The 20,910-nt window shown below is 40.0% G+C and overlaps 1 protein-coding gene across 1 annotated transcript in view; it reads right to left on the reverse strand.

Annotated features, from left to right (window-relative positions):
* Positions 1-20,910, reverse strand: part of GTF2F1 (general transcription factor IIF subunit 1) — a 903,716-nt gene that overhangs the window by 855,329 nt on the left and 27,477 nt on the right. The window contains exon 4 of the mRNA XM_044057223.1: positions 12,706-12,778. Coding sequence (XP_043913158.1) covers positions 12,706-12,778 — 73 coding nt within the window. The remainder of the gene's footprint in view (positions 1-12,705; positions 12,779-20,910) is intronic.

Below are 20,910 nucleotides of genomic sequence, written 5' to 3' on the forward strand. Positions count from 1 at the left end.
CCATTCATGGCTGATACAAATGGTTCAGCTTCTGGAGAACTGGATCTGAAGCTGTGTGATGTCTACACTCAAGATGTGTGGAAGAAAAATTTCTCACTTCCATGACTTCAAAATCAGCTTTCTCATTGTCATGCCTGTCAGTGGTTTGCCTGGGTGATCTTGGTAGAGTTATCAGCAAGATAAAGAAGTTTGCCTTTTGTGTAAACCATATTGAAATTGTACTTTTGCAATTTATCATACGTTGCAATCCAGCAGGAGCTGTGTGCAGTGGTTCTCAAAATAGTAACCAGAGGTTAGTGGTCAGTCTCAATCTGGAATGACTGACCACAAATATAATCAATTAACTTTGAACATGCAAACTCTATTGCCAAAAGCTCTTTCAATTTGCACATATTGCATCCCAGTTTGAGTTAAGAGTTCTAGACGCACAGGCTACTGGTCTGCCCTCTTGAAGAATTATCGCACCAAGACCATATTTTGAAGCATCACAGGAAAGAGTTACAGGGTTCTGAACATCATAATATCTCAAATTGGGTAGACTAGCAATTTTTTGTTTCAGAATATCAAATGCTCTTTGGTGGTGTTCCAACCAGGACCAAGTTACATTCCTGCATGCCAGCTCTCACTGTGCAAAAAGCTCACTCAAATCAGGAATGAACTTACCTAAATAGTTGACAGTGCAAAGAAAATGTAAAGATGTGGCATTGTCTGGTGCTGGCATCTCAAGAACTGCAGTTTGCTTGGACGGATCTGGCTGTAAGCCTGAACTGGTAAAAAAAAAAAAGGACCCACATAAGTAACTTTTTTCAGCCTGAATTTACATTTCTGAGGATTCAGCTTAAGATTCACTTCACGAACACAATCTACAATGTTCCTGAGGTTTCTATCATGTTCGACTTCACCACTGCCTCCTACAAGAATATCATCTACTATAATAGCAGATGGATAACCAGAAAAAATGTGTTCCATCACATGTTGGAAGACCTCACTGGCAGAATTTATTCTAAATGACATTATCAGAAATCAGTACCTTCCAAATGGTGTACTGAAAGTGGTTAGCAAGGAAGATTTTTGTTGAAGCAAAATTGCCAAAATGAACTTTTTGCATCTAAGACAGGAAAAACAGGCACATTTGGCATAACAGCAGCAAATTCTTCAACTGTTCACATTGGATGATGAGGTCATTTAACTGCTCTGTTCAAAACTCTTGGATCAATACATATTCAAATGTCACCTGTGCTTTTCTTGTGAACTACTACCATGGAAGGTACCCATTCAGTTGGTTCTTCTACTGGACAAATTACTCCTAAACGCACCATTCTGTATAGCTCCACTTTTACTTTGCCCTGCATTGCTACTGGAACTTTCTGTGCTGGTCTGACAACTGGGCTTACCTCGTGGTCTAACTTCAAGGAACACACAACTGGGAGTTTACCAAGCTCGTCTTTAAAAATAGCACATTCAGAAAACATATTCTGTGTGAAACCTTCGTTGTTACTCATGCATACATGGTGGATTTCCTAATTAAAAGAAACTAGTCCCGTTTTCAAACTATCTTTGAGGCCAAGTAACGTCTGCATGCGTCTTTTGACTACGTAAAACTGCAAGTCATGGCTGCTCCAGAAGAATTCCATGAAAGCACTACTGAGCCTTCGGTTCGACTCTCCACCACCATAAGCAACAAGCTTCACACACTTTGCCAAATCAAGTTTTTCACCAGCTTTTACTTTAGCAAACATTTCTGCTGACATAACATTGTACTTTGAACCACTATCAGCTGAGCTCCACAGGTCTCCCATTGATCAGTACAGTACAAAATACTTTGCTCTTTGCCAACAAATCAACTACATTAACCTTTTCCTCAAGTACAGAGACACCATCAACATAAAAAGCAGGTTTGCAGCTTTCTACTTAACTTGCTTCTTTGAGCGCTCTCTCTTAATAAAAGAATGCAGCTCTTTAGATTTACAAAGCTTTCTAAAATTATTCCACTTTTTACATCTGTGGCAGTGCTGACCAAAAGCTAAGCACTTCTCCCATCTGGGTTCATGATTGCCTCCACAATTACGACAGCTGACTATTAAGTTTACCACAGGTTTTGCTAAATCACACCTTGGTTTTGGTGTGTGTGCCCCAGACTTTACTAAAACTGCCCTGGGTCTCACTGTGGCAGCCACATCCTTTGGCTTATATCTCTTAACCTTGCACTGCATACTACCAACATTCTTACTGGAAGGTGGTGCAAGCATGCTTTTCTCATTTGTAAGCATATTTGCATGCTTTTCTGTAAGAGCTCATGTAGAATAGTGTGTGTTGTATCTTTAAGAAGTGTTTCAAGGACAGCACGTGCATATAAATAGCAAGCACATACTAGCTTCAGTGCCATTTTGAGAGTGCAGCCAGAAAGTGAGCATGTATGACTGTAATAGCTAATTTGTTTAGAATACATAATAACGCTGCTTAAACAGAACCCACAAATACTCGTCTGTTTAGCCTGACTGGACGAGCGCCAGCTCATATATTTGACAAATCTCTATGGCTTTACTTAAAGTTAAATCACTGTCTCTAAGCAAAATCTCTCTCACTGCATTGTTATTAACGCCACACACAGCCTGTCTTATCAGCTCATCTCTTAGATCACCACGTCAGTCACCCTACTAGACTGGGGTCCAGGGAAGTAAATACTGTGGGAAGAAATAGCCAGGGAATTGTTATGGCTAGAGTTGTATAGGCCCTAGGGCAGACAGCCTAGTACCAACCTATGAACCAAATCTGCACGTTTTTGCCTGGTTTCTCAAGTCAGTTATATATGCTGCAAAAGTTTAACCAGGCTTTTGATCTGTTGTGTAAAATATGTGCCTTTCCATTGTAATAGTTTGAGGGTTGCACATTTCTCTAAATTTACGTTTTTAAGCACTCAGGGTCTTCCCGCATTTCAGTCTGTACCACAATATGCCGGTCTTCCACCTCCTCTAAATAAACAGCAGGTGCAAACACAAATGAACGTGCTCTCTCAATGGCTTCTGAACCAGCTAAATTGAGGAGACAATGCTTTTGTATGTGCGTCTTTATTAGATGTCTCAATTTTCAGCAATACTGTTATCAAACACAAGCAGACCAGGTCTGCAAAATTCCTCTGCCATGCCAAATAAGTTTCAAACATGCACCAGGTACTTGTAATTATAGTCAGCTGCATAACAGACACTCTGAATTAACTGTACTCTTTGAAAAGATTGCGCTGTAATATGGCACACTTCAGCCACTTCAAATAGCTTTAGTTAATGTGAAAAAGTAGTACATTGCAAATAAATACAGCAGTTCTCTTTTTCAAACATTTTATACGATTCGGATATTGTTTTAAACGTTTTCATAATTATTTTGAGTTTTGAACATTTTGTTTATTCAGTAATTCGTTTTGAATGTTTTGAGTGCTTCACTTTATAGTTGTCAAGTGAAAAATCATTTATAGGTTCATAGGTTCATACTAGGCTATCTGCCCAAGGGCATTTATAAGCCTAGCCCATAGTTATGTGGCTTTCGCCACCCCTTTAGTTTGAATAAAAACTATGCCTATCATTTTGCTGTGCCTCTGTCAAGCAGTGACACTGAAGTAATCCCTGGGGTATATCTGCAATCTCCCATCCATTGGTCAAGATTCCTCTTGAACAAGGCCAGAGAGGTGCTCTGCCTCACATGTACCGGGATTTTGTTCCACAGCATAGGGAGTCTCTGGGTGATGAATCTGTCCCTCCAGCACGTTCTATTTATAACCGTGTCAAGGTTTAAGTCTCCGCCCTTGTGGTTCTGAGGATCTAGATTTTTGAGGTGAAGCATATTCATCAAATCTGGGTTTGACATGGCCTTATATGTCAGGCACAGGTCACCTCTGAGCAAGCGGTATGAGACTGAATAGAGCTGGAGTTCTTTCAGTCGGGCAGCATAAGACATATTTTTGAGACCCTTTATCCTTTTGGTGAGGAACTTTTGGGGCCTTTCAAGCTGCAGCAGGTGTCTGGTCAGATACATTCGAACGGGCATTGTACTCAATCATAGGTCTAATGAGTGATGAGTACAGGGGGACGATGACCTCCCTTGATCTAGATGTGAATCCCTTCATGATCAGGTGGGCGATATAGAAGGTTTTCCTAACTACTTTAGCAACATGAGTGTCAAATGAAAGGCTACTGTCAACCTGGGTCCCCAGATCCCTGATTACTTTTTCTGTGCTCAGTGGATTGCCACCTATATGATAGCTAGGGGTAACCTTGTTTTTCCCGAAGGGTATGACTATGCATTTTTTGGCGTTTAACTTCAGGCCATGGCTCTGGCACCAGTTATCCATTTCTGTGAGGCCCTTCTGGAGGATATCTGTGTCAGATGTGTTTTCGACTATGGCGCCCAGTTTGCAGTCATCTGCAAACTTTGTCAGCCATAACCCTCCTGTGTTTGCTTGTACTTCAGAAAAGTAGATGCCGAACAAGAGTGGACCCAGGACTGAGCCCTGTGGGACACCACTTGTGACAGGCCTTGAGTCTGACATGGCTCCAGCAACTCTGACCCTGTGGGTTCTGTCCCTTAGCCAGTTTGCAACCCATCTTGTGATGTATGGGTTTACATTCAAGCTGATGAGTTTTTCGATGATACCTGAGTGGGGTATTGTGTCGAAGGCCTTTGCCAGGTCGAGGTAGGCTGTATGGACTGCCTTTCCCTCATCAATGGCCTTGGTGACAGTCTCGAAAAGTCAACCAAGTTTAAGAGGCAGGATCTGCCTTTGACAAAGCCAAACTGGGTTGGATCCAAAGTCTGCAAGTTCCCTATGTCTTTATTTATGAGTTCCATTATGATCCTCTCCATGGCTTTGCAGATAAGGCTTGTCAAGCTAATGGGGCGGTAATTTCCAGGGTCTGTGGAGGCACCGCCCTTATGAAGTGGGACCACAGTCGCCGTGCGCCACTCCTTGGGTACGTATCCTGAGGTGAGGCTAAGATTAAACAGCTGTCCTAACTGTGGGTTTAATTCCTCGTTGAGTTCGTGAAGCACACAGCCGGGGACACCATCCGGTCCCATGGATGCTGTGTTTTTTGCCTTAGTGAGGGCAGTTCTCACCTGGGCGTTGGAGAGGTTTGGGGGGCTACAATCCTCTGGAACAGATATCTCTCCTTTTGGGGGGGAGGGGGGGGGGGAGTTTGCACTGAACCTGTCAGCCAGTATGTTGGCAATGTGTGTAGGTTCAGTAATTTTCACATCATTTAAATGAGTTTAAGTACCTGGGATTATTTTCTGACCTGTTTGCAAGTCGTTTGAGCCACTCCTCTACATTCCTCCATTTCTGACTGCACGCCTCATGGTTTTAAGAAGGTTTGACTTCAGATGCCATTTTGACACCATGTCACTCGTCTCATGTATTCAAATAAGATGATGAGGCTTGGGTGTTCATTTAAGATGCACAAACACACATCAGGATGGATAACTGGAACAACAAAACCTAAATTAACTCACTGACTCACTGCTACACACATACATGCTTCCACTCTGTCTGCTTACGCAAAATTGCAAGCTGCTGGCACGAGGCAAGCTGCTTGCACGTGCTCAGTACTTATATGCACGTGCCCATGAACTACAGTGGCTTTAAAGGTACAACACACACACTATGATATACAAGACTTATGGCCTTTGTGCAGAGGGATGACTGTTGCTGTTCTCCACTCATGAGGCATAAAGCCTGTTTGGAGCCTACAAGTTAAACAGCAGTTCGAGGGCCTGATAACATCATGTTTCATGCTACTTAGAAGGTATCCTGGGATACTGTCTGGGCACATTGATGCAGTGTTCATGGCCTTGGAGAGAGCATTAAGGACCTGTACCCTAGTGATAGCACGGGGAGTTATACTTTATGTATTTCCTTCATGAAGGTTGATAGGGCGAGAGGGGTAAAGTTGGAGCTGAATTTGCCAGCCAGTAGGTTTGCGGTGTCTTCTGGCTCAGTATATGTGGTGCCATTTAAAATGAGCTTTGTACATAACTGTGTATAACTTTCAGGTCACAGACATAGCTAAACAATGCAGTGCAGTTGTCCTTGGCCTGGGAGGTTAAATTAACCTCAAATTTGGTTTTGGCAGACATTATCTGTCCTCGGAGTTGTTTGTTTAGTTTGATAAAAGTGCTTTTATCCTGCTGGGTGCTGCACCTCCTAATTTTTGCCATGATTTTCTTCCTCCTGTTATACAGCCTACAGATGTTGCAATTCCACCAGGGTGGCTTGTTTTTGAGTTAGTCCTGTCTTTCTTCCTACTAGATACAGCTGCTTCTCTGCAGCTATTAACTGCTTGTATAGGATTTCTGTGAACAGTTCTGCATAGGCAGCAATGCTCTCAGGGTTTATGGGGGCTTGAAACTTTGCCAGGTTATCACTTAATGTTAAGAAGTTAGCCTTAATATAGTTCCTGAATTTTCAAGGGTTAGCTGGGGTTCCAGGTCTTAAGTTTGCTTCAAAAGAGACCATTTTGTATTCTGACCTTACCAAAGAAGACATTACATTAGGGGGTGTGCGGCACTCTCCCACATTAGTGAGGACCAGACCCAGTATGGTTGCATCCCTTGTTGGTATACTGACAATCCATTCCAGGGAGTTTGGGTTATCAAAAAATAGGAATCTCAGTGCCTGTACATTTGGTGTCGTATAGGATGCCCAGTTAATAGTGGGGTGATTAAAGTCGCCCATGAATATGGTACTGGGTTGGATGGTGAGCGTTTCTAATAATTTTTAATACATGGTATGGATTCTCTGGGTCATAGAGGGTGACCTATCGCTTGCAAGGAAGCAATATTGGATTTTTCCTATGGTGATTTGAACGTGGAGAAGCTCAAGAGCATTGTCCTGTTTAACCAGCCTTGAGGTACATTTATTTTTGATGTAAAATTGAGACATCTCCACCTTTAGTCCCTGTCTGGGTAGTACGTGGTCTAAATGTGTGGATGTCGTTATAACCTTGTACTGTCAGAGTGCTCTTCGTGGCTTTGAACCATGTCTCAATGACAGCACAGGCATCAGCATTCTCTATGGTGACAAGAGTTTCTAGGGAGTGGAGTTTTTTTGTTTAAACTCCTACAACTGAGCAATAAGACCTTCAGATTTTCTTGGTTTTGATTTGCTATGTAGAAGTACTTTCAGTCTGGCATTGCCTAAAAAAAGGCACTACAGGGGAGGTCAATGTTTTAGCTAATATTTGAAAGCCTAGATGGGAGAGGTGCAGACCATCCCTGGCAAAACAGTGTGATCTGTTGACCATCTCCTTCCATGCTAACAAGTATTGCACCTTCTTAAAATGACATCAGAAACCAAGCCAATTATTAAAGCCAGTCATCTTTTTTTCATATTATGGCATCATCCTCTGAGAAGGTAAAATGTTGTTCAATGCTAGGTTCCTATCAGCCTGGGACATGTATTCCAAAAGCTCCATGATGTCTCTCGTCATATCTAGGGCAGGGTATGTCCCGGGTCATTTTCACCCGCATGGACTAAGACCAAGTCATTCTGGTACTTGTGGTCCAAGGACCTCAGTACATGATTAATGTGGCAGATTCTGGCCACCAGATAAGCAACTGACCAAGAATTTCTCCTTACTCAGCCTGATGAGAAGGACATCAGGGCATCTCACAATGGACTCTCCAATGACTAGAATGTTGAATTCTGTGGTGGCTTGTCTAATGGGCTTAGAAGTACAGGCTGCATGAGATGTGGTTGTGGGTGCTGTTTTGAAAGAGTGCATTTGGGGTTGCTGAGGGTGTTTATGCGTACTTCATCTAGGTCGTTTTTGGAGTTTAGGTCGTCTTTGGAATTTAGGAAGGTTACATGCAAGTGCCTCAGCATATGTGGGTCTATGTGTCTGCTTTGAATTGTGTGTGATGGGTGCAATGTGTGTGCTACTGACAACATTATTGACATTAGAAGTGCTTTTATGGGACAACTTTGTCTCCAGTGACATTGTCCATATACATCTCTCACATACCATATCAGTTTATTTGAGAAATAACTGGTTGTCAGAAAACATGAGACAACTTCTACAATGCCTCAGGATGACCATATCCACCAAGTTGCAACAAATATAGAGGGGAAAGTTCATACCCCTAGCAACACATCCTGATTAGACAGAGTAAGGATATAAAGTAATGTCAGGGGTATTCAGTTTGCAACTCTGGTGGCAGTGCTTGCCACTGCAAACTAGTTGTTTTGTGTGCAACTAAGTACTGGTGAAATTTCAATGGTGCTTGTACAGGAAAAAAAAAGTCAACTCAAGGTGTCTGTGGCTATACAGGGCACTACAAAATACTGCAGGGCAAGCTAACAACTAGATCATGATGACTTATGGATAAAGTAGTTAGGCAGATATTCTGAAGTCATAAGCAAATCAAGCACTACTTAGTAAAGAATTAGCTTTTCAAGAATGATGAAAAGTGGGGAGTTGTAGTAACCACACAGTAGCCATTCACACTAGTGCTGGTCTCACCTCAGCTTCACTCTACTGGGATACAATGCTCCTTTGCTTGCTCTCTCACTAGAAGCAAAACAGTAGCACCAATCCCAACATGAGAAGTACGCCACAGCCTGTTTGGAGATCCACAGTCTTGTCCCAGATGGTGTAAGGGTCTGTAGGCTTGTTGTAGCCTTTTTCTGGTAGATGTCTTGAATAGCAAAGAGAACAATTAGGAAGGTCAAGCACAGACATCTAATTAGAAAGTCTGGAATCAATGCATTCTGCTCCTATTCTCTCCACAAGCAAAATACAAACACAAATTCCAAACTGGCACCTATGAAGCAGTTATTAGGCTTTCCCATGATCAGCAGTCCCCGGGAAATAGTGTTCCAATGCTCCTTCTCTCACCAGGAGCAAAACAGTACCACTAATCCCAAGATGACGACTGACAGGCAGAATGCGGGCTCATCAGTAATTGGTGGTCTTGCAGTAGATGTTACAGACTTTAAAATTATGGGTTAATACCCCAAGAGCTGCAATATGCACTAAGCATTAGATATATAATATCCAATATCTAAAATGTAATGAAAATAAATAAAATATGAAAGAGGAGGTAATTTAAGCTTTAGATATCTTAAGTAGAGAGTCGCTAATTTTAAAACAGCAAGACAGATTGGAAGCAGTGGGCATACTGTATTCTGATTTTACGGAATACAGTGAGATGACCAATAAATTTAGAAATAGTAGAAGGGGAGTGATTTCACAAAAAAATAATTTTGTGCTTACTCACAACAGTTAATGAAAGTGGAGAGGGAAGATGATATGTGGTCAAATTAACATAAGGGGCAGGTAACTAGAAAGACAGTTGAGTTTAAAAACACAACAGCACCAGGGTGGGTAAAAACTTGATTTATGTGCGACTCAAGAGACACAGCTATGGTCTCTTTCCTACTTTAAATATGCAATTAAAAGCAGAATACAGGTAAAACTGAGTAAAAAAATGAATCACAATATAAAAAATAGAAGGCAATGAAGCAACACAAAATACTAGAAAGCAAATCCAAAGTGCTTGGAATATCTTTTCAGCTAATGACCCAATAGGTGCAGTATCCCATCTTTCACACCTTGCTCTCTCTCTCCCCCCTAGATTATATTGCAGGCACTTGTGTCTTTTCCTCTCAGCTCAGTAAGTTATTACAGCTACAAATATTATCATGTGATATGCATGGAGCACTAATGGTTTGTTTTGTGGGTCATTGTGCAGATAATTAGCTGTTCTCTGTTATAAAACAGTTACTGTCGCTAGCCGTTTGCAGAAGTTGCACTGTTGTTGGTATTACCATTTACAAATTAGGAAAAATATGTCCTTAGAATTTATTCCATATTATGTAATGAAAACCTTCCCTGTGTACATAAAGACAGTTTATGATTGAACTTGGTTACGCTGTTGTGCTTAATGAAAGCTTTCCCTGCGTACATAAAGACAGTTTATGACTGAACTCGGTTACGCTGCTGTGCTTTATGTAATGAAAACCTTCCCTGCGTACATAAAGACAGTTGATGATTGAACTCGGTTACGCTGCTGTGCTTTATGTAATGAAAGCCTTCCCTGCGTACATAAAGACAGTTGATGATTGAACTCTGTTACGCTGCTGTGCTTTATGTAATGAAAGCCTTCCCTGCGTACATAAAGACAGTTTATGACTGAACTCTGTTACGCTGTTACGCTGTTGTGCTTTACTTTTTTCCTTTCTTTAAACACTGTTGTGCTTTACTTTTTTAATACTGGAATACAACTATAAAGGAATACAACTGTAAAGGAAATTTGTAACTACAATCTGTCCTTAAACGTGCTGTAATAAAGAACTTTTACTCGTTTTACACCATCTAGTGGACGTATAAAATAGGACAGCCTTACAGATGCTAATTTTCTTATGTCAAAATGCAGCAAACTCATTCTGAACAACTTTAAAAACTTCAGAATCAAGAACACTGTATACAACCTATACTCATTAGTACTTGTAGCATAGCAGCCCTCAATTTTAACACAGGGGCTATATTAATATATAATTTATTTTACAGCACAATAAACCACTCCCATGCCTGATAAAAAGTATATATATATTTAGAAAGTTTGTGAGGAAATTGTTTTGTTTTACTTGGATCGCTTGTCTGTGTACTTAATAAAGGATTTTCGACTGGAAACAGACTGCCTGCCTTGCTTGGATTACTTTCGAATACTTCGTAATGCTGTAGAATTATATATTTTCTATTATTACTTTTTGACTTGACGAGTTTACGTTCGCTACTTCTACTACTATTGTCTGATCTGATTAATATACAGTGATTAACTAGAAATATATGGACTGAAAATCTTCCACACAGAGAAGTTTCTTACACTGTTTTGTTTTTAGACCCACTACACTTTAGTGGGTTGTTTTGAGACTTCGGGGATACCACGGAGATTACTTGTTTCAAGTACAATTTTTACAGACCTCACCAGAGCCTTCTATTCAGTCACCCATTCCCTTCCTTATAATTCAATTAGAACTCTAGGTATTAGTCCTGATGCCATCCTTTGGTTCCAAAGTCATCTGACTAACCACCATTTCTTAGTGAACTATAACACCCGTAACACTTTCTCCTCTCCACTACTCAAAGGTGCAGCTCAAGGATCTATTATTGTCCCCCCCATTCTCTTCCCATACACTGCCACTTGATCTTCCTCACTTTCCTTTCCTCCTCTACATCGCTCCAAATACTCCCGAACTACCTTACAGCAAGGTCTACAAGCTGACTTCAATCACCTCGGTGAGTGGATTACTACTAAAAAAAAACCTCATAGTAAATGCATCCACAGCTAAATCCAAGCTTTTAATATTAAACAAAACTCAGCAGATCCAAGAAAACTCAATCCATGATCCAAACAGCCATCCCTTAGAGCAAGCCTCCTCTCTTATGTATCTTGGTTTCTAGTTAGATCCCTCACTAAACTTCCATATGCATCTTGATAATACACATAAAATGTATCCCCTACTTTTCTGGGAACAAAAAATATCTCCTTTCTCCTCATACTCCACCAGGTCTACAAACTGGGAAAGGAATCCTACTCCCTCAACTCGAATTCAGCCTTCCTGTTATATCAGCAGCCTCGAATAAAAAGGCCACCACTATTCAAACACTAAAAAATAAAATGTACATTTATTACACACTCCCCAATAAATGAACGCTACTGTACAACACTAAACTTTTTCCCATTTAAATCAGAGTTAATCTGCTCATAGGATTTCAACTGCTCAAACTCCTATATGAACACACACACACACACACACACACACACACACACACACACACACCCAAGAAACCAGAACCACTAAGGCCTTAAAACACAAATCCCACAAACCAAGCTACATATTTCTGACCATGCATTCTCAATTCTCGGGCCCAAACTGTGGAAGTCCTTCTCACCTAATTAAAGACTCGTCCACATATTCCAGGTTCAATTCTATACTAAAATCACATTTAGTTAAACAAGCAGAATGTACCAGTTACCCCCCAGGGCGCACAACTCAAGTCTACTTTTCTTCTCCTCTCTAACTTAGCCACCAAGATCCTTTGCCCCTGCTCACATCCCTAATTTACTCGAAATTTCTCAGATGTTTTGAAGCTTTTGTACCTACTGGAAATGAATATATTGGACTTATCGTGCATCCTAAACACTACACTACCAATGTATTCTTTTACTGTCAGTTATGCGTTATTGTACTGGCCTATTTTTATATATCTGGTCATTTTTTCACCTTGGGCAAAGACTGAAATTGCTTAGAATTGATCAGTGCTCAACTCCGGTAAACAAATTCAAACAAATAAAACTTACTTGTAAGCTTTTGTATCTTGCATATAGCCCAAGTCATTTAGTTTTGCATTGCCTTGTATTTTTTTTTGGAATTACATGCCAATTACTCACAGTTTCACAGACCTAAACTCAAGCATGACCCTGTTGGTGTGAGCAACTCCAGCATGTAGGCCCAGATACTAACAGGGTCCTCACAGTCTACTGTAGCACTAGCTTTTCCTGAGCCTCTACTAATACTCTCAACTTTCTGTACCTTTGAAATTGTACCAGTCATTTGTAATAACTGCACCTGTACTCGCTTACTTCTGTACCTCAAACTACTGCAGTTGGATACAACTACCACTCAGGTAACTTTTTTTTGATAGTTACAAATACCTGAGTCCACGATGCAAAGTTAACTCTGTCTCCAGCATTGAAGGCCATTATGTTGTACTTCTTTGTTGTGTTCCTAAAAGAAAATTAAACAAAGTAAATTAAAATACTAGTAATCATTGAACAGGTTTAAAGAAAAAACTTAGTACTCTTTTCTAGATATTAGAGGGAATACAGTAAACATTTTTCATCCTCTTAATTTGTTTCTGAACCTCCTATGATATTTTGTCAAAAAAAAATAAATAAATACAAAAAGAGAAGAAATAATAAATTGTAGTATATGCAGTTGGTCACACTGGTAGTCATGGCGGAGTAGACTTTTTTCCAGAACCCCTCTTGCTCCTTCTAAAACCTTGACATTTAGTGGATACAATTCTACCAAAGGTCTGGCAAGTTTCCTCACTCACCCTTCCACTTTGAAAAAGTTTACAAATGTTCAGTACTTCCTAATCTAGTCATGCTAACACTTCCACTTCCCAACAGCACTAGAAAGTTGGTTCAACATACAGATTTAATATTCAACAAGCTTTACAAACAGAAAAAGTACAGCTTGAATACAGACTTACACTGGTTACAGCAGCAGCCAAGAAAAACTCTCACCATCCAAACTACAAGCAATTCTGCCATTTCATTACCCTCTCCCCTAGAAATGAGCATCATTTTATCACTCTTAATAAAGTTAATTGGCTAATTATCCAGCAACATACCAACTTACTTCTTGGATCTCAACTTTAAAAGCTCCTCAAAGAACACTCCTGTTCTTCCCTTACCTCCATCCTCTTCAAGCACCCCCCCCCAGTTACAATCTAAGGTATTTTAACCACTCTGGTCCACTTCAACTTCCCAGAACCATACTTCATTGCACTAACCATGCCTTCTCCTTTAATGGCAATCACCTCAAAATTATCAGCTCTGGATAGTATGCTCAAAATCGGAATACATTTTTCTTTAAACTGTAAGTGTAGCCCTGCAACATGCAACCTCTATGACTACATTTTAACAAGACTGACTACATTAAAATTATGCATTAACCATAGATGCTAGGCAAAGCTATACAAGGTAAAACTGCCCAAATACACCAAATGGTGCTTAAACATCTCCATGTCATTAACTGCTAGTTGCAATAAAGAAAATTCAGAATTTAGACACTCATATTTTAACCTGATAAGAACCCAACCAGGATAAACTTTTTTTTTTCCTAATTTTACTTTGCAGAAAACAGCATCACTGCAAAGGTTTAGTCCATGTCAACTAGTCATCTTCCTGCCACCTCATCAAATGTTTACTCTCCACCTTGTGGGAGGTGACTACACACAAATGCTCCATTCAGCTTTAGAAAGGCTCACAACTGTGCATACCATTTAGCTGGCCACAAGATGCTTACCAGCAAACAGCACTCCAGACATGGATCAGTATCATCTCTGATCCAGTAGGGTTTTCTTTAAATCAGCCTTCAAGGGGATCATTTTGTCTCATTCTCTTCTCAGAACAATTTGCAAAACTGACCACAGAGGGGTATGCAGTTCCTTACAATAAGACTCTAGTGATCACAGGGGACAAAGCATATCGACTACAAGGCCACAAACCCAAGAAAGCTAGAGATGCAGTTTACAGATGATGAAAACCATTCGCTAACTACAGTAGGTCTTACTTCTACACACAGTATTGAATATAGAACTAGACTCCTCAACTGGGAGAAATGCCTGTGATACCCTGGAACTACCCATCAGGTAAGACCCTGTTCAGGTGGGGGGATACTCTCAAGTCTCTGGCTCAGAGGCATACACAGCAGGAAGTTTGTACCAGCAGATAAGACATTTCCTCAAAATATCCATTTAAAATGACCCAAAACTTCATCAACAGACGAATAAAACATGTTGACACGACACAACATTCATATCACAATGCATCTCCAACTTTAGGGGCCAACTTCCACTTTGTCCAGCAGAGCTGCACATTTGTCACATTCAAGGTAAACCTAGATAACTGTATGAACAACTTCATATTCTCTCCCTGTTTATCTTATGTTGCCCTTAGCACGGCTGAGCAGAACTGTTTAGTACTGCTTATTGGTTAGAATTATAATGGTCTGTAGCTGAACTGAATAACTGAGTTTGTAGGAAAATACTAGTCAGGATATTAAACTTTCAAGGAAATGTTCGGTGCACAGTTTGATAGGGGTACCACCTAGAGATTCTGTAGTTCTACTGAGACTTCAGTGCTCTCCTGGGGGTAGGAGTGGGAGGAATGGCTTGCCTGATCTGAACTGAAGTGATGACTTCTGTGCCAATCATCAAATATCCACAACAAAACAGTTTGATCAATACCAGGCTGCTCAAAAGCATGTCCTGTACCACAGCTGCTTAGACTAAAGGCAATGACAGATTCTAAGGTCATGTCATTTTCAAGGCCATATGTTCTGAACACTCAGAATAAGAGTGGAGATAAGTTGCCAACTGATAATTACTTGGTAGTAATTTGAGTCAGTCTGCCAGAGAGACAGCTGTGCAAACCCAGGAAATCCAATTGCCCAGGTGAGACTGCCCTGGAAATACCCTGCAGATTTTTCCATATAGAAGTTCACATCCCACTTCCACAGAACAGCCTGTACAGCACAAGAAGTCTGGGACATGGGATATGAATGGGGCCAATTCACATCTAAGTAGTAAAAAGAGAGTGGTAACAGGCCAAAAGAGTGCTTGCCAGGAAAGTAGCCCAACACACACTAATAAGACATCAGTGATGGAGCCATCTAATTAAATAGAGCCTTTCTGTTCAGTCCTAACTTGGGGTGTATCTCCAAATTTTTCTAATGAGAAACCGAGTATAAAGGATAAGTCCAGATAAAATCACTGTATTAGCAGATGAGAGACTCTGTCTGATACCCTTCCTGTGGGAGGAATATTGAAGTTTACAGTAGTTTGTTCAGTTAAGTACGTAGACGGATGAGTGTTTCTTCTAATTAGAACAAGAACTCTCAACCACCTACCTACTTAACTGAATAAACTACTGGAAACTTCAACAAGGTGTCTTTATTCCTCCCACAGGGAGGGTATCAGACAGACTGAGTCCCCTGGATCGGCCAGCTAAAGTGATTTTATCTGGACTTATCCTTTACTCTGTTTCTTGTTAGTCCTGTCACCCTCTGGGTCACAAGTGGGATACCAGACTTCACTTGAGCCCTCTGGACTGCCTCAAATTTTTCTAATGGGTACCATAATGTCAACTGCATTCACGACAAAAGAGAAGGTCCTTGAGAGGTACTTTTGGACAGCCTTAAACAGGTTCCTACAAACATTCTAGAACCTGGGAGGGTGATATTTAGACACTGTACAGGCAGTTCTCAGCAAGAGTAGAGAAACTTTGATCTCAAGGGTAACATTTACTGATAGAAGAAAGATAATCTTTGAGAAATTTCTAACTCTGGTACATGTGCCTTCCCTTTGAGAAATAATGTCAAAAAGAAATTGTGGGACTGGGTTTACTTCTGCAGCTTACAGCAAGACAGCAATAGTGCAGTAATGCTACTGCTGTCAGAGTGGATAACACTTTGCCAGAAAGCCCGTGGTGCTAGGTGCTGTTGGGACATCATGGGTGATGAGCACTTTGCATAAAAGGAGGGACTAGAACATCTGGACTGGCAATGCAGGGTTGTTATCCCATTTTTGGGAATGGAGAATAGATGTGCGAGAGGGAGAGTTTGTTCCACAGACTCACACTCCTCAAGCTCAGTGGGAAAGCCCCTTACATCAGGGTACTAGAAAGCAGACTTCACCTGTTCTTATTCTTCCCTTTCACTAAGGTTTCAGCTGTTCAGGTTTGTCTAAACTTCTGAAGGAGATATCAGTCCACTGTAATGTTCTTTTCTCATGCCTGCTGAAGATGTATATGAAATGACTCGCAGGTGATTACAAGCTCTCCATTTGTAAAGCTCATTCCCGCACCTTGGGAAAATACCATGATCATCCACTTTCCCAAAACCTTTTCCTGAAGCTCACTTTCAGACATCTGTTGCATTTCAATACTTCCCCATTTCGCTAAGGTTTTAGAAAAAAATATGAAAACACAAATATGGATTATCAAACTCTAGCCAAATGCACATTGAGGAGTTTCTAAATGGCACATATAACTGTCTCTTGACAAGAGGTCTTTCTGATGACCCCACTAAAGCTTATGAGTATAACTTCTTATGTCTCCGACCAATGTAAGGTATGGCTTTGTTTGCAACTTAATTAGCAAAGCATTTTGAATGAAAGTGGCTCTTTATTCTCTTTCCCCTTCTTTTAGTAGTGCGGGTGTGTCCCACAAACAATTCTACGTTCTTCACTCGCTCTTCTGTATTTAATTATTTCTTCAAGTTGGAACTTCATCCTTGACAAAGGCAACAGAGTTACAGAGATACCAACTGCATCTTAAAAGATCTCGGCACAGCTTCAAGACGACTTGGGCAAGCTGTCAAACTACTTTTAAAAGCAAACTGTTATACATGCATCTAGTTTAGCAATGTCAAAAGCAAAGTTATGTTACTATCTTTCAGCACACTCTCTCCCCATTTCCTTCCTACAACACATCAATATATTCCTTCACCTTTCTCTTCACCACTATTCATATTTCATATACAATTTGCCTTCCTCTCATCTTTCCAGAAACCTCTCCAGCATCAAATACTACACAGCTTCAAATATCTACTACCTCCACAAGCACAAATCGCTTACTGCTTCAAGCACGTCTGTCAGCTATATGTTATCAAATATTGTTTTATTTCTGTCTTTCTTGTTTATATCTCCTAAAACAATTGTTTAGTAGATGAAAGGACCCTGAACAGTGTTTGACCAGACCTACTATCCCATAATTTGGTTCTAAGAATCACAGTTTACATGGCATGTAGTTAAACTACAGAAGCTAAGTGGTGTAGCCACAGCAAGACCATTCCCAAAAAAATATCAGTGTGCAGTTTTATACCATTAGTGAGGGGGGGCTGGCAACCCTCTTTCTCTCCCATTTTTGAAAAGGATGGAGACATGATTAAGGGGCACCAGTCACCCTTAACAGTATAAACTGTTCTGCATCTCCAAAGCGATCATGCATTTTAGGAGAGACATGCCAATGCAATATCAGTTACGTCTTCCAGAAAATTTAAGTTACACAAACAAAGGAGAGTAACTACAGTAAAACCCAAACCCTAAAACAATATGCACATCAGACACTAGTAGACCTTGAATTTAATTAACTGCACACTGCTTACGTCCATACTATACACGGATTCTTTTTATGACTCCTTATTAAAATATCAGGACTTGGCATACTCGGGGGGGGCGCAAAATGTAAGAAGTGTGAATACCGAACATCGCTCTTCTCTTTTAAACTCCTTTTTTGCAGGGACATTTGGCCCTCTGCACCCCGGAGCTTATACATCCCAACTCCAAGATCATCATACCCTAGAGAAAAGGGAATACTTGAAAAAAGAATAGCAGACACCAGACTTGGTATATTTACATCTGGATTTCAGTCTCCTCACTATGGGACTTAGCAATTCAAGTTCACACCTTTCAGTTATTCTGTTTTTTATGCATGTTTACAGCAATTTATGTTTTTCTCTGTACACAACACAGATTCTATGAACCTATTTTATTTTGTACATTATTTTACTATTTTCCTTGCTCTGTTCCACAGTGCATACATTTTATAAAGCAATTTATTTTCCTGACTCCCCTCTGAAAAAACAATGGTGCCCACCAGGGCTCACCTATTCATAAAAATGTAAAGACACATTTTAAACATAAAAAAAAACAAAAGCTATACTGAAGGACAACATGTATACTAAAACAAGTGCCACTTAACTGGGTCTTGTCTAATATCACTGAAGATCTGAATCATTACCTTTTATCTTAACTTACAGGTATGGCTAGACCCTAAACTAATATAGTATTGCATTCTTGCTGGAAAATATTAAAAATCCTATCACATGAGATAAGAAGGGTTATGATGTCACAAATGCCATCCTTCACATCTAATGCTTTTGCTAAAAACATACATAATACTGTAGAAATGCACTTGCAGATTTATGTTCATATTGTCATAGGAAGGTCGTGGCAACTGAGTCATGAGACCACTTACATCTATGCCTCCCCTCTCAAGAAGGGCTAAGGGAGTAGAGCACAGGGTGAATTTATAAATACCCATCCAATAATCCAGATCCAGTCTGAAGGAAGAGAGTACATCATACTGCTGGAGCTGCTACTGGAGTTTATTCCAGAGGAGGGGGAGACGCAGACTCGTTTTATTGAGGTGCTAATGCTGGTCTACGATTCCTTGTTCTGGTATTTGTGTGACTGTTTGACTTGGGAAAGGAAAAAGGATCTTGAGCTACTGGGCTCTTGGGGAAAGTAAAAAGGATCTTGAGCTATTGGACCCTGGCTGCTCTTTACGCAAGAAATAGGTCTTCTCTGAGATGCCTACAAGGCACAGAAAAGGGGGACAGTGCTTCTAGTAAGTTAAGAGTTTTAAGCTAGTGATCCTCCTTCTTAAACAGCTCTGGGGTCTTTACAAGTGTTTGGATGTTTAGTAAGGTATATTACAAAAGGGGCATCTTACTCCATAACTGTTCTGACCAGTGCAGAATACAAGGTCACAATAACTTCTTTAGATTTGGATAATATTCACTTGGCAATAAACTAGGCCAAGCAGAAAGGTATCCTAATAACAGCTGCTACATGGTGGTACTCAAAGGAGGGGGAGTTATCAACCCAGCTTCCCAGACCAACTAAATTTTCATTTTGAAGGCAGGCATCGTCTCTGCTATATGTTGGGAAATGGCCCATTTCCAAATGCAATAATCTGCATTTAGCACAGAAAAGTACTCAGGTTTTCATTTTTCTGATAAAACTCAGAGACTTTGCCAGTGAAACTTTTTCCAGTTTTCAAAAAGGAAAATACCAGAGACAGAAAAATACACAGGAACTGACTAGAAGAATCTTGAACCGAAGCCTGGGGTTGGGAGATGGAGATGGGTGCAGGGTTTGAGTCTCACAAGGGGCAATTGGCTAGGCATAAAATGGCTCACGAGGGCAGTTAGCTTAGTACTAATCTATGAACAGGAAGACCAGCAACACTGAAATTAGTGAATAAATGTGAAACTATAAAGTCACATTTGTGAAATATGGCTTTACAAGACAGAGGCTTATTACAAATACAAAAAAAAATAAATAAATAAATAAAAAATACAAGACAGAGGCTTAGAAAGATGGGATTTTGGTTGACTTAGTTAAACTTGTTGAGGGACTGACAGGCATGTGCCCCCACTTCATATCATTAATATTTAGAAGGAAACTAAAAAGGGGAAAGAAAAGAGAGAAAGAAACTACTTAATTTTTTGTTAACAGTATGTCTATAGTTAAGCATGTTTAGTGACTGTTTTGTGCGCCATGAAGATACTAAAGTAAACAAGTGTTTTTTTTAGTTGTAAGAAATGCAAGCATTACCATATAAAAAGAGAAGAAAGACTGGACAAAAGCATGTTTGAGTTAATGGGTTGTAATCCTGGGCTTTTGGGGTGGGTAGAAAAGTGCCCTGAATATTATACATGTAGAGATTAAATGTTTTCTTCTACTTTGGAGTAGGCAAAAGTCTGAATTCATGCCCTTGGCTTGATCTAAAAGACTACTTTTTTACTTAAACATTTTTTTAAGAGACCAGAATGTTATGAATGCTTTCCTTTAGTAAATAAATGTTCAGTGTTAATACATTCTGTTCTTATGTTTCCACGTAAATAAGCTGACTAAACGGGAAGGCAATAAATCAAGAGGTCTGAACTTCGTTTACTGAAAGAAACATCTAATTAAAAGGTACAAGAATAAGCAGCTCAAGTTTAAAATTACTGGAAGTGAATGGGATATAGCAGCTTTTCCGGTAACTAAATAATTTACTGCATTTACTAAAACAATGTATAATTTGGTTTTATCCAGTGCACTTTTTCTTAAGGCTTTCTGACAGCATACAAGCTGGGTTTCTTTCACATCTTGGAGGGAAATAAAGACAAAACAAGAACAGATGGCATATGCTTTACATGGATAAGCTTAATATTACGTTATTTTATTCCTATGCGTGCAGCTGTTGATTTGGGACAATTGTTACTATCAGGAAGGTTAAATTTCATTATTTGAAAATGTACACAGTATTTGTGTGTTTGCTTTAAGCTAATAGGTTCTG

This window comes from Protopterus annectens, chromosome 15.part0 (genome assembly GCF_019279795.1).
Source record: "Protopterus annectens isolate FY-2018-M chromosome 15.part0, PAN1.0, whole genome shotgun sequence".
Taxonomy (NCBI): domain Eukaryota; kingdom Metazoa; phylum Chordata; order Ceratodontiformes; family Protopteridae; genus Protopterus; species Protopterus annectens.